The sequence below is a fragment of the Dromaius novaehollandiae genome, chromosome W, assembly GCF_036370855.1.
Source record: "Dromaius novaehollandiae isolate bDroNov1 chromosome W, bDroNov1.hap1, whole genome shotgun sequence".
NCBI lineage: Eukaryota > Metazoa > Chordata > Aves > Casuariiformes > Dromaiidae > Dromaius > Dromaius novaehollandiae.
In genome coordinates this window covers 26,324,428-26,348,516 of record NC_088130.1, presented here as the reverse complement: position 1 = coordinate 26,348,516, position 24,089 = coordinate 26,324,428, and the positions used below count along the sequence as shown (strand labels likewise).

At 39.3% G+C, this 24,089-nt stretch overlaps 1 protein-coding gene across 7 annotated transcripts in view; it reads left to right on the top strand.

Annotated features, from left to right (window-relative positions):
* Nucleotides 1–4,691: 4,691 nt before the first annotated feature.
* The window catches only part of LOC135323509 (dmX-like protein 1), an 83,969-nt gene continuing 64,571 nt past the window's right edge, over nt 4,692–24,089 (top strand). For 3 of the 7 annotated variants that reach the window (XM_064500167.1, XM_064500166.1, XM_064500165.1), the window contains exons 1-5: nt 4,694–5,099; nt 14,997–15,122; nt 19,838–19,915; nt 22,093–22,171; nt 22,759–22,891. In XM_064500167.1, coding sequence (XP_064356237.1) covers nt 5,013–5,099; nt 14,997–15,122; nt 19,838–19,915; nt 22,093–22,171; nt 22,759–22,891 — 503 coding nt within the window. In that variant the 5' untranslated portion in view covers nt 4,694–5,012. Of the gene's footprint in view, nt 5,100–14,996; nt 15,123–19,837; nt 19,916–22,092; nt 22,172–22,758; nt 22,892–24,089 lie in introns of all 7 variants that reach the window. The other 4 variants (XM_064500169.1, XM_064500168.1, XM_064500171.1 and 1 more) reach the window with 3 other exon arrangements.

Below are 24,089 nucleotides of genomic sequence, written 5' to 3'. Positions count from 1 at the left end.
CATATGGGAGTATGATTTAAAATTCTCATTTGGACTTTTCTGAGACATTATTAGTGAAGTACTGGCAAGATGTACTAATGCAAAAAGCGCATGTATATACTTCCTACTGGTTTTTGGAGCATTCAAAGGTCTGATTGTTATTGAAATACTAATGCTTTGGTCAATGATCCAAAAAGCAGCACATCATTCCTTTCCAAGCCCTTCTGTATGTGCACAAATGCTGTAACTGACAGCCACTAAGAACAGCCACAGCCACTATATGTTAAAATATTAGGAACTGATAGTCTTTCCTCTCTTCTGCTGTTCTGATATTAAGAATACACTGTCCCTTTAAAAGGAAAAGGTGAGAACTGAGGTGAGCATGTTCAGCAGTAATTGTGAATGACAGGAACTGACAGCTTCTTTTCTGAAAAGAATCACAGCTCCTGAGAGCTCCTAGGAGAGAAGAGAAGATGTTGGGGGGGGGGGGGCGGGGACAATGAAAAGGAGCTTACAGTAGTATTTTGTAACTCTGTAGAGCAAATTTAATGCCTTTTCATTTTTTTAGAAACTTCTGAGAGAAAGGAGAAACAAGGGTTTTTTTACAAAAACTGCTTACTTGAAAGTGTGAGAATAATACACAAAATGAACAAGTGCACAGGGAAATTTTTTTAATTCTAAAATCCTTTTGTGATGATCATTAACCTTTTGAGATTTTTTTACCTTCCAACAACTACGAAGTTTTGAAAGTCTGAGCAAAACCGGCCTGTGTGCTTTTGTCAAGGAGACAACGTAGAGATACGTTTTTAATTGTATTTAAATAGTTCAAGCATTCTTTTAATGCCTGTACTGCTGAACTGGCCTGGCCAGAGTTGAAATTTGTCAGTGTCCAAGAATGAATTCACTTTGTTATTATAATAAAAAGTAAAATAAATATTATAGCTGTAGCTGAATTCATGGATGTTGCAAGAGAGGTGAGAAGTGGCACCAAACAGGACACGTGCCCAAGTCCCACTTGTGGTAGCTCCTCTGCTCCTCTCCTGGACGAGAAGTTGAAGGATCATAGCAGCAGATACAGGAAACAGCCGAGTGCGGTGAGAACTCCTGCACTAGAGCGGGCTGGTGACCCTGGCAGGTGGGAAGGAGCAGGCAGTAGCCATCAAAGTGGGGATGGGAGCCAGGACATGTGTGTGCCCGGCATGCCATTATATGGGCTCTCACCCTAGCCACAGAACACAGGATAAAAGGAAATGTCCTTTCTGTTACGAAGTAAACCAAACATACTAATCTGAATAGTCACAAATCTAATTAGGAAGGAAATGAGAAGTTCCCAATTTTCGTACCATATCAGCATGTTAGGGTGTGTCAGTTGTAAATATATCATATTGTGTTGTAATTAGATGTAAGTTAAAAAGCAGTTATCAGTAAAACTCTATTGCTTTCATTCTTTGACTTGGTGTCCTAAGTTTCACTTCATAAATTCTTCACCTTCCTTAGACTAGGCACTGGGATTGCTTTCCACTGTCATCCCGTAACTTGTCATACTGCAAATCATACTGTGGCATGCATGAGGTTCAAAGAACCAAAGTGACTCTGCACGATTTCTGGCCTTTTCTGTCCAGAGCATTCTGAAACAGTCCTATTCAAAAGAAGCGCCTAAAGCAGGCTGGCCACAGACACAGCTGGAATGGCTCACAGGCTGGCACCGGAAGTAGTTGGCAATGCGGAAAATTACACACAGGGGCTTCTTACTGGGTTCATTTATAATTCACTCTTTTGCCCAGAACCAATGAAAATAATTTTTGTGAACTTAAAAGTCCACTGAGATTGCTTCATTAGATTGTGCAGCTGTAATCAAATCATTCCTGGCAAGGATAAGATCACTTTGATATGATTCTGTGATGATAATTTGATAAGCTTTTTGATCCTTTCCAAAACAGAAGTGATGACGGTGATAGCAGTTTATATCCAGCACAAGAGAAGCATGACTCTCTGAAGGAATGTCTGTGTATATACAGGCAGAGAAAAATCTGATAGGTTTTTCTCAATTCAGAAGACCTTGGAAAATTGGAGGACTCTTCCATTTGCTTGGAATTATTGCAGGAGCCACCAGCATAGTTAGATGCTTTTCGGGCCGCTTTTCAAAGGATGCAAGGCTTATAATTACCAAAATAATGTGTGAGACTCATGCCAAAAAGTTTATGAGTTGACCTTGTTTGCATGAGAACTGGAAAAGTAGCACAAGGAGAGAAGGCATTGTTGTGCACAAATATGAAGCATCAGCTAATAAATATTGTGGGATGTGATATACAAAGCAATGTCTGCACATTATGAAATGATTTTGATTTTATATTACTGTAGTGATCCTAACTGGAAGACTGCTACACATTGAGGACTTAGTGATCCATGTAACAGTCGACTGGAGGAGGCCTGTGCTGTGCTCCACATATCCCTTGGCTGCAAGATAAACTTAGGTGGCTAATCCTAACAGAGGAGTCTGTAGGCAGCTCTCGCTTGGTACCGGCAATCACATCACCTGTGTGTCCTCATCTTTATCAAAAAGTGAAACAGCATGTTCTCACATAGACATCCTTTCTCTTGATAGTAGGAATGATGAACAGAATTGTTTTTGTCTAAGAAAATCCTGTAAGAGCTCTACAGACCAAAATGCTGGGGAGCTTCTCCAAGGGCAGGATCTGCGTAGTGTAGCATGTCCTGAGAGGTCTGTCCTTTGCTGTATCACCTCAAGGTTCCCAGCAACAGAAGGGACGTAATACTTCATTGCTAATCTTTTATTCCGCTCCTACATTTGCATATTCTGATTAAACATCATATTATACTTAAAGATTCAAATGGGCATTCTTTCTCACCGAGACCCAGAAAGAAGGATATTGTGCCTCCCTGGTGCACAATAAATACTTCTTATAAGAGCTGGTAGGCAGAATGAGACTCTAATATTCCCGACTGGGTTAATGTAAACATAAGAATGGAAATTGGTATAGGAGCTGTAATTTATGAGAAAAAACACAAGTAATGCTATTGTTGAGAGAAATATATTTGAGAAATTGATAAAATACTAAAAACTAGTTATAGAAAAACAATGCTAAGAAATAACCAGACATCAACTGCTTTCAGTGTAGCACAGAGGATGTCCATGCTTTCCCACAATTTGGAGATACTTCAATCTATCAGTCCATTTAGAGGTGAAGAGTTGCTCAGGTGGTTAGATACCTGATCTGACAGATCTGAAGATCTTCATGCCATCCTAAGGTGCAAGTCCCACTGCCTGTCACCCTCCTAGCTCAGGGTCAGACTGGAGGTTATCTCATCACATTGGCCCTAACTGGCTAGAACCTTTCACTAACCTGTTCTTAAGTTCTCCAGTTCTTAAGCCCTATTCCGTAAAGCAACACCCATCCCAGAGGGTTTCCCGTTTTTTTCTGATTTACCAAGATGCTGAAAAACCTGGTTGCCTGTAGCTAATCTGGCCTCCCAGGAAAATTTCTTCTGAGTTTCCTAAGTCTCAAGCAAACAGCCATCCCATAGCCAGACTGCTTCCCTTTGTAACACCCTGCAGTAAGGCTGCAGGTGTTGCCCTCAGCCTGTGAAATGAAATGGGCTAGTATTTGGGGCTACAAACTCCTTCGTAAGCTCCAGGAAGGAGGGCCATGGAGCAGCAGATTTGATTCACTGAGTCTGCCTCCTTTTTTCCCCCATCTGGGTGTGCCACATCTACTGCCTTGCCACCAGGCCAAAGGAGCAGCTATTTTAATATGAAGATTAAATTCATTTATTCAGCAACCATTATCCACAGTGTATCCTGGTGACCATGAATAATTTAAGAGTATGTTAGGGTTTGTTTTTTTTGTATTCATTTGTATTTTACAGAAACACAGGAAAATTACTAGCACTAACTAGGCAAGTACTAAGGCCTCTGCTTTGCTGCCAAAAATCAAGAGCATGACTTGAAGACGTGACTTGATGTTACCACTTTGAGAAGCCAGTGGAAAAAATCTGAACCCGACGTTTTCAACTCAACAGTAAGATTTGGAAGGGCAGCGCTGCTAAGTTACCAACGACACTATCGTAAATACTCATTATGAAGGCAGTCTACTTGGTTCGGTCCAGTCATTTGGTAGGTAAGAGAGCAAAAATACTAATACATTTTGCTTTTTTTTTTTTTAGAGGCAGTGGTGTTTTGATTTTTGTACTTCTCTGCTGCTACCCATCTACTTCACGCAACCATTTGAAAAGCTGAGTTTTTTAAACGTCTCCTGAAACAAAAACCACCGCCAGCCCCTGCAGCATGGCAGGACTTTCACAGGCACTGAACGGGGGAAGTTCTGGAGAGGGCCGCTGAGCGGGCCTTGCCGCTGTGCAATGCGGAAAACACCCGAAGCGCTGTGCCCCGCTGCGGAGGGAGGGAGGGACGCGCACTTTCTCTGCTGGTGACGCTGCAGCAACAGCAGCGCTGGCCCTCGCCCCGCTCGGACGGGCCCTCTCCCTCAGGGGACCCCACGTCTACTTCGGCCGCTCTCCCCGAAACGCCGCTCAGACGCTTCGCCCCTGCTGGCGCCCCGCCCCGCCGCCAGGAGCACCGCCTCCCGCGGGCGGGCCCCAGCAGCCCCGCCCGCCGCACATGCGCAGACGGCCCTCGCCCCGCTCCCCCTCCCTTGGCGTAGCTCCCGGCATGCCAGCGCGCATGCGCAGCGGCCGGAGCCTCCCTGCTGGCGGAGGGGAGGCAGAGGCAGAGGCAGAGGGTTCACGCTTTCGCGGCCGGGCGCGTCACCAGGGCGCGCTCTCGCGAGGTTTGGTGCCGCGAGGCAGCTCCGCGAGCGCGACCGGCGGCGCGGGCCGGTGACAGGGGGCGCTGCGGCTCCGCGCCGCCCGGCGCCCGTGCCCGCCCCCCCGGCGCGGCTCCGCCCCCGATATGTGCCGCCGCTGCCGCCTTCCCCTGCGCCGCCCGCGGGACGAGGGACGGCCGAGCGGCTCGGCGGCCGGGGGCCGGTAGCGGCCGGCGACTGCGTGTCGCCATGAACCTGCACCAGGTGCTGACGGGGGCCGTGAACCCCGGCGACAACTGCTTCTCCGTGGGGAGCCTCCGCGACCAGCCCTTCACGGTGAGCCCGCGCCGCTCCGCGCCTCCCCGCCCGCCCGGCACCGCGCGGCCTGCGCTCGCTGCGGAGCCGGCGCCGAAACCGGCTGCGTCAGGCGCGGCGGCGGCGCGCCGGTGGCGCGTGACCGCGGCGGGCGGGGCGGGCGCCCCCGATAGCGTTATCGGCCGTTAACGGCGCAGCCCGCGGGGGCGGGCGGCGCCGTCCCGCCGGTGCGGGGCCTCCGCGCGGGGCCTGCGGTGCACCTGCCCGGGGCGCGACGGAGCGCGCGGAGCTTCCCTGTAACGGCGGGGACTGCGGAGCCTGCGATGCGGGCGGCGTGGGGGGTGGGCGGGGTGTACTTCCAACTGGGGAAAAAACAAAAAAAAGTGGCTTTATACCGCTGCTTGACAAAGGTGGGACTGCCCGTGTGTCCCGCCAGAGGCTGGCTGGTGCGGGAATATGGTGGCTTTGGAAGCGCGTGTGAAAGATTACATAAACATCAGCTTCTGCATGCGACTTTGAGTGCAAGGGAGTCTTAGCGCTCGCTTTCAGGCAGGTATATAATTAAAATACTTACTGGTCTTAGGTGAAGCAGATCCTGTAATACTGTGACCCAACCTTAAGGTTTTAAAACCATCTTTGAGCTCCTTCTCAGCGTTTATACTTCTAGTGAAAACAAACACTTACAGCACTTAACATAGACCAAAGCTTTTCTGGCTTTTTTTTTTTTAAAGTATTTACTGTTCTCCCTTTTGCTTTTGTGAAGTAGGCAGATTGTTCTTGTGTTTTCTTTCCCCCGTCCCTTAAAAATATGCCATTTTAGCCTTCCTTTTTCGGCTGAAGATGAGTGAAATAGGACTAAGCTAAGTTTCTTAGTGCACCACGTTTAGGTATTTTAATCTTACTTTTTCTGGCCACCTCTAGTTACTGCTTACAGCATAGTGCAGTCTTTGATAGGAGAATGATAAACAGTAATGTAAGAATTAGGAAACTTTATTTTTTGTGTCCTTTCTTATCTATGTAATTAAGTTCAGCTGGCTTCTTCCAGCTTCAGTTTGTAGTAGCAGTGCAATGCTAGGGCTAGAAGGTCTGGGGTATGGTCAGCGTTCCAGGGTGAAACATCTTGGAAGTACTTCTGCTGGGTCTGTCTGGGATTACTTAGTTCTACTTTTAGTGAGACCATTGGATTTCTTTGGACCCTCTGCCACTGTGTTAGATTGTTTTTTTGCGTCAGCATGTTCATTTATCTCCTCGTAAGGAGATGTGTGTGTTTCCAAAAACCTGACCATGTAGGTAATTTCAAGTTGGAAGTTTTTTTTTTCTTTAACTGGAGCAATTGGGACTTCAAATTCGAACTGTGCCAAATTTCACACATCCAGAAATGTTAAAGACCCACAAGTGGTGGGAAACTATTTGTCAAGAGACGATGAAGTTTGCTTTACAATAAGGTGCTGGTAAGTCCTCGAAGTATGTTCTCTTAGGTTTCCAATTTTGACACCTTTTTTTTCTTTTTTTGAGGAAAAGAGGTCAAGTTATTGATGTCACTGAAAATCTCTCTCTGCCTTTTATAACCTAACTTACTAGAAGTGTTAGAAATCGGTAATGCATGAGAAGAATGAGAATGGCCCTTTGGGGAGAAAGGAATAATCCAAAAACAGAGTTTTCAGTAACTGTTTCTATGGACTCTTGTTTATGAGAGTTATTCTGACATAAATGTAGTAACAATGTTTTCAATAGACACACTCATCTTGATTTGTTTTTGTCTGTCCCCTCCCACCCCAAAGGTTATTAATGCGTTTCTTTTTTTTAAGAAATGTCTATGATTGCTTGTTTTATTTTGCAGTTGTTCATTTTATAAAGCCATGTTAAATTCACCAGATGGCTTCAAAAGACTAATAAGTGAAAGGTACAGAAACTTGTGTTTATCTTTTTGGAAAGGCATGGCAGACTTAAACCTCTAGAAAATCCAACAAGAAGAATTGGCAGGTCTCTTCCTATGTCTGAAGTTATGATATGCATTAATAAGTATAAATACCATTGAATGATTTCTTGGAAGTGGAAAAGACGCATTCAGCTTGCAAATTGCAGCAAAGTATATGGACGTGTACAAGTTTTTCAGAATCTCATTTGAAACAAAATGAAAATAGTTTATAAATGACTTCCTACATGCTTAATTTTGGATTCTTAGCATAAGGAGAACAAGTTGTTTATGTCTGTGTATGTATTTTATTTAGCGAGCTTACAGAAATGTTCTCATTACATTGTAAAGGCCTCCTCCCCCTTCCCCGCCCCCCTTTGCTGGGATTTAATCTTGGCTTGTTGTATTTAGTGACATAGAGAAGAGCAGGGAGTGAGAAAGATTAACCCTCCCTCTCACAGTTATTTTGGAGAGTCTCACTCCCTCAGTTATGGATTTTCTATGCCAGTCTCAGCAAACTTGCATGCTTCTAGTTTTCATGGCTAAGAACTCACAGGAGTTAACACTTCAGGATTACTTACTGTGCAGCTGGGGAAAGCTATCTGCCTGGCAAAAGAACTTGGTCTGTAATACCTGAATTGCAGATACAGTGTGGTCCAAAACACTGTGTGCTGCGCTATACTGAATATTGAAGGTAAAAAGTTTTCAAATATTCCAACTTTTTTTAAGTTAAGAACAACAGATTTTTCTCCAAAACTCTGAAAATTGAAAGCAGAACCAGTAAAAAGTGTCCATAGTCGCTGAATTTCATGTAACCTTTTGGATGTGTGCAGTTAGATCAGTTCTGCTTTAAGACTGTATTTGAGGTATTTATCCTAATGGTGTGCAAGTGGCCGAGCATCATTGTACTGGTTTTCTTTTTTAGGATGTGAAGTGTCAAGCAGAGTTCAAGCTTCCTTAGGGAGAAACACTGATAAAGAGATTTTGCACATCATTTATTTATATATAGCAAGCATAAGGCTCATAAGCTTCAAGATGATGCAGTAAGCATCCCTGTTTTTAAGTAGCTGTTGAGAGCAGGTGGTAATAAAGTATGGTACATTAAATGAATATGAAGAACTCATCTGTAAATCTCCAAGTGAATTTTTCTGTTTGTGCAAATTGAATTTGGAAAGCTATGTGTGAGCACAAATGTACATTTTATTCATTTTAATTGAGAACAGAATACAGGTCATCCTGTTTAAGTATGATTATCATGTGCCAGTACTTCACTTCTTTCAATTTGAGGGCTGTATGTCTTTTATAAATAATTCAGTGTTGTCTGAATTAAGTGCTACATAACTACAAAAATCCTGCAGATAAAGTTAGAGTTTGGCTGTTTGCTCTGTCTGTGCTTCTCCAGAAATTGTGTTGTTTTCAACATATTTGTCTACAATAGAATGTGTCCTTTGCTTTCTTAGTCTTTTCAAATATGAAATACTTGAGCATAAAAACACTTGGTTAATAAGTTTAGAGAGTTTCTCACATAGATAGGATACTGCTATAATAGTTATTACCAGAGTTGTAAGTTATTGGGTAATCGGCACTGATATCGCTTCTACTGTTGAGTGACTTTGTGCGTGTTTCCTTATTAAGTTCTGCTTCAGTTATTATCCCCCTGCCCCCCAACATCAGAAGAAGAAACAAAAATCCCTCTAAGCAATGGGGACTTCACAAGCATAAGTCCTAGGACTGGTGTTGGAAGTGGCAAAAGAACAGTTCTCTGCAGGGATGAGACTTTGGCAAAGAATGATTAATTGTGACTTTTGTCCAACGTATCCAGAATGTTTTTTTGGTCAGATTTCCCTTCTGTATGTGTGTTAAATTCATCCTGAACCTGGAATTTATTTAGCTGGTTTAACAGAATTATAAGCACTTGAAAAATGTGTTTTTGAGTAGTTTGATCAAGATCACACACTGTATTTTCCAAACGTACTGGATTACAATATAAAATACAGGTTCCTAGCTTTATAAAATTGTTTTGTAAATGAAAGCAGGCTCTGTGGCATGCTAGAATTTACTTATCTGTCTAGAAAATACTCAAATTTATTTGTATCCAGAAATCCATGTGTATCTATTGTCAAAAAAATAAATGATTGGTCATAAGAATCCCTCAAGAAGTTAGACTCCATTTGTACCTACTTCTTGACTGTAATTTAGAAAAGGGAAGGAGGCCTTTCTGATACTTTTTTTTTTTCTTTTCCAGTGAACAGTTCACTGCTTAAGTTCTGAATGGGTTATTTTTTAACTGAACTAAACTCAAAAGTCCAAACTGAATAAAATTCCTTGAAACAGCACTGCGTTTTTCACTGAAGTGTAAATAAGCCCTGCTTCGAAGTGCATAGGCAATCAATCCTCACTTGGTGAATTATCTTCTGTTAAAATACTTTTGATAAAATTAGAAAGTGTCTTTTCAAGGGTGGTGAGAGTCTTTCTTAAAACAAATTTACTTAAGTCTTACTTCAATGAAAAAATGAAGAAAGCAGAAGAAATAGGTACCTGATGTTATTAACAAAGATCAGTTTTTTTTAAGTACAAAGTTTTTGTTGCTACTCTAGGATGCTCTGTATGTTTTTTGTGCTTTTCCTGGGAAATCTCTTTCATGTTCTCTTTTTTTTTGTGCTTGTTCTTTTTTTACCTGAGAATTTGATCTTCTCTAATTTATAAATGGCTATAAAGGCAGTAGAAATACCTACTGAATACCCCTACTTTCAAACATATCATAGAAATGTTATTCAGCTATTACAGGATTTCAATAACATCTTTTTAGTCTGGCAATTTGATTGTTAGCTCAGGCATCCAGACCTTTGGGACTTGCAACATAATTTCAAGGGACGTGAATACCCTTGGATGCCGGTAAAAATGGCTCAGATGTGGCTTGAGAATTTCCTCTGCAGTAGCTGAGTAGTCTGCAAAAGGTAGTGGGGGCTCTTGTGTTGATAGGCTTCCAGTCTGCCAAAGGTAGAGACAGCATTTCAAAAGAAGTTTTTGTAAACTGTTAAATGCCGTCCCCTGGTCCCCTTCAGCTACGTAGTTCTGTATGTCCTTGGGCCCAGCAGAGTTTTGTATCTTTCTAGTCTGTGTTCATCAAATCCATATATGTCTGCATGTATTATGTGTGTATTACTACATAATTACATATGTGCATGTGCACACACAGTACTATATTCAACTGCAGATAAGTAGCTGAAATAGGGAGGCAGATTATGGTATGTGTACTGGTATGTGTACTGTCTTCATATAACAGATGTAGGATGGATAAAGTGTGTGCAGGTCCTGTAAGATGCACCTCAAACTTTAAGTAGCAATTTCTGAAGAAAAAACTTGTATATCTATATATAGAAGAAATACAGAAAGGGTGGGGTATAAAGCTGATGGCTTTAGAAGGAGCCATACTATGTGAGAGGTCAAGAGTCTTGCTCCTCTGCTGTTGTTCTGTTGAGACTCAGGTCTTGTTTGCCAGTACCAGACTGTTTTTAAGGAGTTATTTGCATCAGATTTTCACTCTAGGAAGAAATGAGAATAGTTCCAATAGGTATCTGTAATATCTTCCTTTAAAACTAATAAGCTTTTAATGATCAGTTATGATCAAAATATAAGTTAATCTTCTCCAAAGAAGTATAGTTCTAAAAATACAAGCTAACATCTAATTAAAAGAATAGGTAGAAATTGTATGAGAATCTAGTATTGCATGCAAAATAACATTTGTTTTTACAGGCGCCAAACATCTTTCACTTCCTAATTTCAGGCATGTTTTGTTTTGTGACCAGCTAGTGAAATCCATCTTCCTGCAGCTTGAACTAGTTCTACCTTGTTTATTTGTGTAACAGAAGAACAAAGCATTGTTTAATAAACATTCCAAGAACACGATAATGTCAACATTATCACTTGTGTCATTGTGTGGAGACAACTTTTTTGTAAATACCCTAGGACATTCTTAAGGTGAAAGACTTCTCTGACTTGCCAAAATCAGGCTTCGAGGCTCTGCTTGCTCTAAAAAGGCTTCTCAATATATATTTTCTTAATTTATTATATATTTAGGAATCCTTTCTTAGTAGTACTATATGACAACATTTCCCTTCCCTCCTGCCTTCTTTCCCCACAAAAGACTAATTTAGACTGAGGTGACATAGACAAGAGTATATGCTTATACCCCAAACTTGCTTCTTGCCCTATAAATGGTAGGACGCTTGAATTACTTCTCGTAGTTTCTGTAGCTTTTAAAAATACAAGCTCAGTAGTACCTGCCATCTCAGAAATGAGAAAGATGTGGTAAGTAACCCTTGTGCAAAAGAGCAGATCAAGTTGATTAGTTAGTGGAACTGGTTTTTGTTATATTTGAGATCATTAGGGTACAAAAAGTACTCCTTACTTCTAAGTACTGTCTTCCATTATACTATGCTAAAATACTTCATACAGTGTTCTGAAATGCAGATATTGTCTGGAAGTCCAGTATTAGTCTAGCAGTTAATTTTGTGCTCTCATGTTAGAGAAGTGAGTTTTTTAAACTATACTACTGCTTGGAAACTGCATTCAGAGTTGGAATATGGGTTCCAGTGAATGTGTATGAGGATGTAAGACTTTACGCAGAGAAGATCTAAAGAAAAAAATATGGTGGAGATAGGAGAGAACTGAAGGAAGAAGAACACCAAGCTCACAGAAGGTTAGGGTTTTTTTTGGTATATAATTTCCACAAAGCGTAATGAATGAGGGATTTTCTTAGGTGAAGGCGTGCTATCAAGCTTCCCTGCTATTGCATCTGATCAGCATGAGGTATAATGCGATTGAGACAGTAGGCAACAGTAGCCAATGGGGCCTTGGTTTCATATGCAGCTTCATTTGCCAAACAGCTTGGATATGCTCTATTTCGCTACCTTTTTTTTGTTTGTTTTTTTCATATGTGTATTAACGCCCTTCACTTCTTCATCCCCTGCCTGTTGTCTTTGAAACTATTGCTCTCCTGCAGGCAAACACTGCCGAAACTTCAAAAATAACTTTCAAGCCACTTTCCTTCTGTTTGGCTGTGGTTATGCTAGGAAGCTCTTTGAAAATGTTTTTTTACTGATCAAAATACCTGCCTCTTTGGGGAAAGATCAACTCTAAAGGCTTAAGAGCTACTCGATGATTCTGCAACTTGCTGGGGATTGGGAACTCAATATGACCAAATGTGGTCTAACACATCTAAATAGATTGATATTAGAAGTGGTTCTTTATTTCCAAATATCAGTTTTTTCTGTCAGTATGTGAACAACTTGCGGACTGTAAGGATAGAACGATCATCTCTTTCTTGATGGAATAAGATTTCTTTCTTTCTTCTTTTTTTTTTAAAGACATTCTCCCTCCCCCCCCCCCCCCAATCTGCATGCTTATGAGTGTACGTATAATTAATTGTTAGACTTAGGAGTTGTTGGTATGAGAAGATGTTCCCCAACTTTTCTTCAAATGATCACCACTGGTATGACTAACTCTTTTTAACACACAACGTATGATGTAGGGCAAGAAATGGAAGTTAAGCATAAGATTGGGGGGGGGGGGTTAAGTGTTGTAGCAAAAGGGAAGAAGAGCTATATCTCTTAAAGAAAAGTTTGTTAGTAAAGGGGACATTTTCAGGAAATACCACATCTAAGATTTTAGCATATCTCTTTGAACACGGCTACTGTCCAGTGCAGCCAGGAGTAGTAGGAAATTGACTTCCGATGCTTTTGTAAGTGCTCACTCCTGAAATGCTGATGATCTTAAGTGCCTAAAGCCTCCAGCACGTGGTGGTTGTCAAGTTACCTTTGCTGCCTTCTGATGGAAAGTGCCAAGTGTACTCAAGTTTGGGAGGTTTTTTGGTTTTGTTTGTTTGTTTTCATATATATGGTAAAGCTGAGAGAGTTCTAGATCTGGTTAAAATGGTTAGTTTCATTGCTGGTGTGTTGCCAGCATGTTACATACTAGTTGGAAACATTGTAAAGGTGTGACATTGTGGAATCTCAGGCCCGCCTGTGTTGCTGGACAGTCAGAACCAGATGGAGAGGAAGCCTGGTGAGCCTGTGAGGTGCTGATGGGTTCTACATGGGCATACAGAAGAGTTGGAGGTCTTCATGCAATCTTCGGCACTTTTTTTTAAAGATATTTTGTGTTAAAGCTGTGTTGTCTCTGTAAAGCAGAGCATTTTGTTTCTTCAAACTACCTTTAAAGGAAACAGTAAATTTAACAAAATAGTTTTGGAAGAAGTTGTGTGTGTGATATCTTTGAATCAACTTTGCCCAGTGGACTGAGGACTTAGTGAGTCATCAGGAGAGAGGATTTTTTTTTAAACTTTGGACCTGTTCCTCATAGAACATCTTTCCAAAGTTCAGTTTGGCATTTGGATGTCAAAATAATCACTTAATTTTGAACAAAAATACTGCTAAATCTGTTCTTTCAGAATTAATTTTCAGGCTGTTCTGGAGCCTGCAGTTTAATGTTTGTATTTGTAGTAGATGCTCCTGTTTTGACAGGGAGAGCTATGCTGCCTGTGTAGCTGATCTTGAACCTTGTCTTGAACTTCAGAAGTGGAGAGGACAGGAAGGGGCACAGAAAACCTGACTAATAAATTATCATAAATCAATATATGGCTATATTTAGTCTGCAGAAGCATTCTAGACAACATTTTCAATTATCAGGCTAGGTCAATGGTCTGCAGCTTGGGAATTAATACTGGCACAGAATGCTAATCAGTCTTTTAGGTAAGATTGTTTTGGGAGGTATCACTGAACACTTTGTAGGAGAAAATTGGCTTTGGACTGAAATGTCTTTTTTTTTTTTTCTTTTTTTTAATGCATGTATTGTATGATAGTCCAGGACAGACTTGCTAAAAGTATTCTGCGACCTGAAACAGCTGAAGACATGACTGTCACTTTCAAATTTGCAGATGTAGCTTTCCATTTCTCTGCTCATTTTCAAGTCAAAAGTGTACTAAAAATTAGCAGGGTGTTTCTCCATGGGTGACCCCTTACATCAGCATATGAAAATTCTGAATTTGCAGTTCTTGTGAGACTCTTCTGCTCCTGAATCATTTTGCCCGACAGCTTATTTATTTGACACATTACTATTGCTTTTACTCTTAATTCTGCCTCTTGATCCTTGGCTCTTATGGGTTGGTTTTTTTGTGTGTGTGCATTCCTTGTTACTGGACTTCCATCCTTGAATGATTTATTCTCATGTTTATTGAAGGATGCTCACTATCACTTAATGAACAGTCTCAAATGTTTAATTTTCTTCTTCAGTTTAATCTGTGCCCCATTTCTCATGTATGTAAGGATAGGAAGAAATACTTGACTCAGTCACTCCAGTGCTCATCACCTGCCTGTATAAATGTGTTAGCTACATCAAATTACTTATTTACTCTGAAGTTTATATTGCCACTAAAATGAATCTGTGGAATGCAAACAACAGGAGGCTCAACAAGTCTAAAATTGTAGTATTTCTTTTTTTAATAGCTCAGCTTCATTCTGTTTCCTTTCTGCATTTTACCTCTTACAAATGCTGTATACCATTTTAGCTTCTTGCTTTTATTCCCTCTTTTTAAAAATCTGTTTTTAAGTGTCTGTCTCCAGTGTAGGAAATGAATGTATTTTTTACAGTTTTGCATGAACTTTGTTCTTCCCATTTTTTTCTCTTAAAGACTTTTCTTTTATAATTCCATCTTTGCCACCTCTTTCCTGTCTTGAACCACTGTTTCTGCTTGTTACACAAGTATTGTGTTGCACTTCTAAGTGTGGAGGGAAAAGTAATCTGCTACTTCTGTTGCTTGATATAAGTTGTAGACTTGTTGGGAGAAGTTTGAGCTCTGCAAATATCTCTGTCTCTGTCTACGGTGGTCTACATGGATAAGATACATGGACTATGCTATTTTATACTTCACCGGATTGTTTTAAGTAGCTGTAGTTTTACTTTTTTTTTTTTTTTTTTTTTTCCCCCCTCTCCTTCTCCCCCAGGCATATGCATCAGGATGTGATATTGTGGTACTGGGGACTGACTTTGAAAGATTACAGATAATCCCTGGAGCAAAACATGGCAACATTCAAGTGGGATGTGTGGACTGTTCAATGCAACAGGGCAAGGTATGTATAGCAGTGTTTTGAATAATGTTCCAACAATGTCATGTTAAGCTCTTTCTCAAGAGCAGAGATGTTTGCAAGTTAAGGCAAATACATGAGAGTGAATGGCAAAATGAATAATTGCTTTATTTTATTTGTGGTAAACAGCACAGTAAAACTGAACTAGTAAGCATAGTTGTGAGATTGTAGAAAATATCTAAGGCTGCACAGGAAGATGAATAGCAAAGGTGGCAAGCATTTGACCAAAAGCTGAGTAAGGTGGGAGCAAAGGCAATTATTCACTCAGGTTTTACGCTGCTGGGTATGTCATGGATGTGCCTTGACATGTCAGTATTTGGCAGCAGATGAATGCTTTCAAAGAAAAATCAATTTCAGATTTCTCTAGAAACAACATCCCCTTCAAGCAGTTCATAAAGGCTTAAAATTGCTCTTTGACAGGGTTTTCCTTACTTAGATTCTCAGCTTTTGTTTTTCTGATGCAGCTAAACTTGATCAGAAATGTTGCATTTTGGATACTACAGTTTCTTTTTACCACAGCAGACCACAGTTTACCACAGAACAGTTGAGAAAGAATTCTATACAAAGCATTTGAAAGATCTAAGTAGCTCGCTCTATTGGGATGTCACAAGGTGGTTGAACTCTGTTACAAATTAAACAGGAAATTGTCTTTGGGTACATGTGATGTGCAAGTGTTTTATTCCACTGCTTTCATTAAGCAGATTTCAGTGGGGTGGTAACGTGAGCCTTCTGCACATTGCCGCAAAGCTTATAAGTTTATGAAATCTTTGGTTAGACTTCTGGTGTCTGTCTTGAGAGAAGGTCTGCTGTATGGAAACAGCTTTGCATTTACCTGTGAAGTCTAAGGAGGACAATCTAGATGATTGATGGCCGCCCTCTGTTCCTACCTTTTAATGTTTTTGAGTGATGAGCTCTTGCACCAGTGGTGAAGGAACATTAATGAAAATGAGGTAATGTTCTCCTCTGCTTCTCTGTCTGGTAGTTCAAAACCATGAAGAATGCACATTCCCCCCCATTGGTTGCTGTTAACTAGAAAGTTTTCTTGTGTGAGCAACCTGGCTGTATATTAATTGATGGTGAAATACATGTGCAGATCACATGTCACTGTCCGTCCTATATCTTTATGCAAATGTGGGAGGTCATCTTGACTGCATGGTAGTAGTTCTGCATACATTGGGATAATGATCTGTCTTAAATAATTGCAAAGGACTAAGTATTAAAATTCTGAAATATATTGAGCTTCCTTTGGATTTAATCATTTCTTAAGTGGAGCGATGTGGTCATTTTGATTCTGCAAGTTGATATAATTCGCTGTTAGCAATTAGACTAGATGTATTTGCAGAGTCCTGAAATACCAAGCAATGAATAGCTAGATATCTGTTCATTGACTGGATTGTTCAATACACTTCCAGTTTGCTGTTAGCAAAGACAAAATTTCTTCTTACAGCCTTTTCATCAGCATTGGTGCACAGATCTCTCTTCAATTTACCTCTGGATTATTCTTTGCTGTTTAAGATGTGCACAGAAAAACAGAAGGCAAATAATAGTTTATTTAGGCTCCAGCTTTTAGCTTTTCTAGAAAGAATTCAGTAATAATTTTTATAGCTCACTATTTGTGGTACTTTTTTTTTTTTTTTAATTCCTTGTATCTTATGGAGGCACCTTCCCCTTAGTAGCTGACCTTTGCTCTGTTTGAGGGACCTCCATCAATAGCTCTCTTTGCATGATAGTTAGGATCAGTTTGTAAAAGGGTTATTTACTGGCTATCAAAGTAATAAGTTCAGGTTTATGTTCTCCCTCAGGGTATGGCTTACCTGTAAATCGAGTTCTAGTTTATTTGGGAAGCTAATGCCTTGTGATGCCTTTGAACTAGCCACAGCTTCAAGTTCGTGCTTGACCTACCCCTCTCTGGGCTTTGAAGGTGGGGGGAACATAGCACCATCTTTCTCTCCCCGATGTCGTTTGGGGATAAGTTTAGTTGTCAGCCTCAAAAAGAATGAAATGAGAAAAATGTATGAGAATTTTTAGATCAGCTCAAGACAATGTGGTCTATCTTTCTTGCCTATGAAAGTTTAGCGACTAGTGACTTTCACAAATGGAATGATGTAATCTTAAGCCACTCAGTCTCTGGCCTCTTGTTGTGGGCAACTAGGCAATAAATGTTTTATCTGGAAGTGGATACAGTACTTGATATTCTGCCATACAATGTAAGCCGCAAGCCTCTTCCTGCCCCCTCTAATTAACATAAGAATTAAGACCAAATTTTTTAATTGTAACACGACAAAACTGTAGTTGTTCTCATAGTCTGGCTTCTACAAATATCTAACATGGTACAAGAAAATGGTCCAAGCATGAATGTTTTTTGGTCACTTGAAAAATTTAACCAAAGTTCTTCAACTGTCATAGCTGGTGACAGTAGTGTTGCAATATATATCAGGCATTTTATTTGTGGAACATGCTTTTACTATTTTTGAAGAAAAATGTAGGTATTTTAAAATGTCATATTTAGTTTACATGCTAATAACACATCTGTTTAAAAAGAATCCATATTGAACAAACTTAATGTTTCTGCTTACAGAACCAATTTTCTAATCAGTAGAACTGCTAATTATTTTGAATATGCAACCTCAGTTTTGACTCCAGGGTTCATAATTGTGTGAGTTTTAACTGTGTGATGGGGTTTTTTGTTTGTTTTTAGTGTAGAAGGCAGGCTGTGGGTTCTTTTCAAAGGATCTGTGATTGTGTTTTATTTTTACTTTTCTGGTTTTTGGTAGTTATAACTCAGTAAGAGAGTATGGACCTTCTGATGAATGAGAAAAATGTAGGCCTTTTATGAAACGTGGAGGAATAGTGGGGAAAAAAATAAGTTCAACAAGAAACTATTTGGATTGTACTAAGGCTTTATAAAATGAGAGCCTGGTGTTGCTAGTTATATGCCTCTTTTGGACTAAGTAGTGAGAGAGGACAAAGTTATTGCCCCAAAGGCTGATGATTTATTCTTAAATGATCTTCAGGTACCACCTCCAAGAGTGGTGCTGATCTCTCCTAAAATTCAGTCAGGCTTCTCCACAGATCTTACTTCTGATAGCAGGATTTAAGTATACAAGAGGCATCTGGTAGCTATCTGGAGAATTTATCTGGCTAATCTGGGAAGTTTTTCAGTGCACAAACTTACGTTATTCATGTTTGTGGCATGCTGCTCAGTGAGGACTGGTCTAAGTGGCTATATCGTTATGGGAGCTTGTGGATTTTTCATGGGGATAGCAGTTGCTCTGGATGCTGTTTGTTTAGTATTTTGGCATGCTAATGTTAGTTTGTCTTAAACTCATGTAACACTGAAAGACAAAACAAGTGTCCACACTTAGATTTTTCATTTTTCTTCATTTCTAATTACTCTGAAGTTATTTAGACTTGCTGTTGACATGTGGGAGGGAATTATTGGAATAAAAAAGAATAGGTGAGGTACTCAAAGAAGATGAGAGAAGGCAAATATTAGCCTGAGATGTAAGGAAAAGGTTTCTTTAGGCATTCAGCAGCTATGACAAAATTACTGTTGGCGTTTTGGGGTCAGGCTGTTGTTTAGGTTGTTAGTCTGATGAAGATTTATTAATTTATTTGCTCTTTTTAATGCAGAGGACTTCTTGTCTTTGAAACTATGGATCTACAGTTTAAATAATATTAACAATTTAGGTATGACAGGCTGATACTTAAAGCTGTTTAAGTTTTGGATACTGAAATCAACATGCATTTTTACAAAATGACTCTGACTTTCTTTAATGTTGTTAAAAGAAAAGAGAAAACTTAAGGCAGACTTTCACAAGAATAGAATATTGACTATTTCAGAATATCAGAACTGGAGATCATGGTATTGCCTTGCTTCTCTTGACATCAAGCATCACTTGAGAACACAGGATGTCCTTTATCAGCATGACCCATGCAAACTCCTGTTGTAAATCTATATATTTCAGAGTAGTTTTAAACATTGCCATGCAGTGGCTCTCAGTGTGAGACCTTGAACAAACATCTGACTCATTTTAGCCCTGCTTACAAGGTCTTTTAAACTTGCTTTTATACAATTGTCTTTGGATAAAGTGCTTGTAATACCTTGTCAACACAGGTTTGTGGTGGCTGGTGCCAGTGATGAAGTAAGACTTTGAAATACCCAAGAAACCTGTTACCTTACTGCAACTTTTAAAAAAAGTTTTGTTTTGTGTTAGCATTAAGTTTCTTCTGTTTTTGCAGTTCTCTGCATTGGATATTTAGCTTGGGCTTCTTGATCTTTCTGAAATAGTTTTAAAATTTAACATGTGCTGGGGAAGCCTGCAAAACCACTCTGAACTGATGTTCGTCCCATTTCTTAGCACATAAACTTGGACTGCTGCTTTGAGCATTTATTGAAATTATATATGGAAAGAATATTGATATCAGATCTAACAAAAATGTGCATGTCCACCTATACTTTTAGTAGTTGATTAGGACAAGTGTGTGAATAAAAAATTGTGTTGTTTTGTTATCATCAGTACGTGCTTCATGATTTTGCTAGATGTGATCTTTTCTGTTATCAAAAGGGAATATGGAAACGAGCTTCAAATTTATCTACAAGGAGATTTAAATGTAGAATTGTCATTCTGCGTTTTCTTCTCGTTTGTTCTATAGCTTATTTTGTGTGTGTATTTACATATAAATGTAATTCATTTTAGATTGCAGCTTCTTACGGAAGTGTAATTTGTATCTTTGAGCCAGTTAGCCTCTTGAACCAGAAGAGCAGTCATCATACTGTAAGTAATTCAGCACTCCTTCGTTTCATTTACTCTCTTGTCGAATTTGTCTCACTTCTCTGGTTTGCTTTAATTTTGAAGATGTTTTCTTTCAATGCTTAATAAATAAATAAATAAATAAAAGAGAGATATGGTGGCCATGAGGGAGTGAAAATGGTAGGAGGGCAGACGCGTATGCTACTTAGCATACAGGTTTCTTAATACTAGGTCTTATTATAATGCTTCGTATCACTGATTTATCTTGACCTGCAGTTAATGTTTGAAAAATGCCCGAACCCAAGAAGGCATGTGAGCCCCCAGCCCTCCAAAGAGTATAGCTATTACAATAGGAATTCCTTTTTGAACCATCTTGTGTACCCTTTATGGCTTGATGTGTTTTACCACAGTTATTTTAACCTTGGTTTATGAAATTGCACCCTCTTGCTTGAATCTGTAATTCTGTTAATTTTTCAAAAAGTTTAGCATGACTTTTGTAGAACGTGTGACAGTGTTTGTATTTCAAAGTTTGTTCTGTGGTGATGAATAAGAAAAATAGTCTCTTGATAGCATGGCTTAGTTTTGGTGACAGGGGATTAGTGATTTAGCCATCAGAATCTTGATTTTTGCCTTCTGATATGATTTAGGGCAAGGTATTTAACCACTGTTCTTAGAAGGAAATGATTACCAGTATACTTAATTGAAGTATTAGTGTTTAATTAAAGTCAATTTGACAATTTGAGGGCTTGGCAGCAACAATTGCTCAAGGACACCATCTCTCCCCTTCCCTCCCCCCCGCCCCCCCCCCGTTTGGTCTCTCTATTTGTATTAGTAGAATTGTTTATACGAGGTGTATAGTGGATTCCCTCTGCAGAATTATTCTTTATACTGACCAGCTCACTTACGTGGTTCCTGGTGTCCCTGTAAAACAGTGGTATTTTATATATCTACTAAAGATACAGTATTGAATGTTTATAACATTTTATACCACTGGAAAGCAGCGGTATCGAACAATAGTAAAATGGGACTTTGCATTCTCATATGAACACTTAAAAATATGGTGCTCTCGTTGATCACTGGAGCCCTCAATTCCATCCTGAATGTGTTTTGCTATACCACTAGAAAATCTTACCCTGAAAAAAGAGTTACCTTAAACTTGGCAGTTATTGTAGTAACTGTAAGTGGAAGTATGTTTCCACTCATGATTTGCTTTCAAGTATCAGAAGTATTTATGATTGAAGAAATATTCAGTTAGTTCATTCTCATAGGTAACTTCAAGACAATAATTTCCAGCATGTTTAGGTTGATGCAAGATTGTCTTCCATTTATTAGAATATTCAAAATCTTAAAACAAACAAAGCCTGCTGCAAAAATATATTGGTTTTTAGATCCTTATCTGCAGGTACTGCTTATTGTTTTTTCACTACATATCTCAAAGGTTTAGTTGTTGTATTTTAGCTTCCATGTATGTTAATTTGATATTTTCTGTAGTGGGTAAGGGTTACTTTAATACTATCTGTCTTTGCGAATTAAGAAAAAAAAATTGTTGGCTCTGTTTTCAGTGATGAATTCAGATTCTTGCATAATTCAAAGCAACAAAAGTTTGCAACTTACTGTGAAGGCAAACCAGATAAATTTCCTTAGTTTAATCCTCAGCATGTTCCACCGAATGAAGTACTGGTGCAAAATCTGAACATACTTAACCATTATACTTTTATTTATTTATTAAAATTAAAGGGCTGGGGGAAGTATCACACATGTCATCATGAACTTATCCAAATCCTGCAGTTTAGCCCTACTACTGATACCATATACTGGGTGCCTTTAATATATGTCACTTTCTTTTTGTTTTTCTTTCTTTTTTTTCCCCCAAAACTAAATCAGACTTCATTTAAAAAAACTCAGATTCTGATGATGAATTTAGGTACTGAAATTTTTTTCAAGGTAGCTTTTCAAAAAAAGTCAGAAACTTCTATTCGTGTCACCAGATATGCGTTCTGTTGAAAAACAAACCACAATGAGTCCATCTTTATTAGATATGTGGTAACTTATTTTAAATGTATACCTAGTAAAAATTGGAGAGCACAGTAAAGATGTATTTTTTCTAATATTATCTAATGTTATATTAAGGGGAAAGGGGAACCCCAGTAAGAATTCTCATGGTAATGTTTGTGTAATGTAATGTGAATACTTAATTTCAGAGACCACATTATCAGTGGCAGAAGAATGCTCAAATCCTACTAGAAGCAATAGCACATAATTTAACATGGGATCCCACAGGTAAGAAAGGAATTTATGTAGCACTTTACTTGATATGGCAGCTAACTTCTTATTTAAATTTGGCTGTTCCTTGGAGGAAAAGTAAAGATTTCCTTACCCTTTGTCACTTGTTACAGGAGAGCTAAAACATTAGCTGCATGTGTATTATGTTACTTGTTACCCTAATTTAAGCAGTATCTAATACTGCAAAAAAGTGGCTTAAATGGTAAATATTGTGTGAAGGAGGGACATTTACAGTAGCTCTAAGTGTCTCTTCTAGAGAACTAACTACTTGGAAAATTTAATGGATTTTGACTATTTGAACTGTAGCTATTCAAATTAGAATATCTCATCAGAATAGAAGCTGGCTTTTTGCAAGATTGACCCGATCTGTCAGTGCCTTCAAGATAAAGGGTTTCATAATAGCAGTGTGCCTTTTACAGCAACGTTGCCATAGAAGGAGGGTTAATACAGTATTTGTGGCATATTGTTCTGCAGTATAGCCAGTCACAAATTTGCATTTTTTAAAAAAATATTTTTTATTTCTCAATAGAGAAGTCTTTGCACTCTTAGTTGTTTTATGGTTCTATTGTTACAAATATTTTTAGGCACTCGCCTTTTAACCGGTTCCAGTTGTCTTCAGCTTTGGTCCAATAGTCATTCGGAAAATCCTTCTGACAATGGGAATGCTGGAAGAACAGATACTGGCACTGGAGAATGGAGGTGTATCTGGCAATGCAAGTAAGACACTGTTTTAAAAACAAATCATTCCTTTCTCCTTGCTGGTTCACACCTTTCAGATGAAATGCGTGATGTAATTCAGTGAAACATTATTCTGTGCTGTTATTTGGTAAATACTGTTCAGATATAAATCTGAATCATATTTACCTTGAATATATGATGTTTCTTTCTTTCTTCAAGATCAGCTGTGTTGGTTTTTCAGGTAGCTTATGTTTATTGAGCAGCTCTTCAATTATATTGAGCATTAGTAAAATACTGAGGGAAGGTTCCTTTTGTCATTGTCCCAGTTTCTCATTACTTGTACAACAGGTAAGGTTTATGCAGTGTATTTGAAAATTTTGATTGCAGGACAAATTCAAATAAACTTCCTTCAGTGTCCTATGTATGTGTCCCCTCTTCTTTTCCTCCCCCTCCCTCCCCATTGTGCTTTTTCTCTATTCTGAATATTTGGAACAGTCATGCAAACATGCATGTAATCTGTTTTCCTGCATCTCAGAATGCTACTCTTGTGTTAATGTTGATTAATCATTTTAATCTTTCTTGTATCGGCACAAAGCCCAAAGAGTTTTAGTCTAGTACTTCGGTTTATAAGCTAAATTAGTGCTCCCTGCCATAGGAAGGCTCTTCTAATACATTAGGTGCACTTTTTGTTTGGACTGATGTTCCATGTGGGAGTCTCCTTAAGTAAGTCTCCCTAAGTGGTTGGCTGGAGGGACTAACTTGTAATTATTCTTCATGAAGCACTTGGTGTTAATCAGGTAGTTCCCAGGACCTATCTAGAAAAGTCTTTTAATCCTTCAGTTGTTCCTTTTACTTGAAGTACCTCTTGAGTCAGGATCTTGCATTTGTGTGCTGTGTTAGGAAAAGATCAAGTTAGGTGTCTAATTTTAGAGAAAAGAGTCCATTACTCCCTGCTTGAACAAATATGTAATGTATTTTTAGAAGTGTTACGAGTTGAGTCACAGAATGGTTGGGGTTGGAAGGGACCTCTGGAAACTGCCTAGTCCAACCCTCCTGCTCAAACAGGGTCAGCTAGAGAAAGTTACCCAGGACCATGTCTAGTCATGTTTTGAATATCTCCAAGGATGAAGACTCCACAGTCTCTCTGGGCAGCCTGTTCAGTGTTCAACCACCCCCACAATAAAGAAATGTGTTCACGTTTTTTCTTGTGTTCAAGTGAAATTTCCTGTGTTTCAGT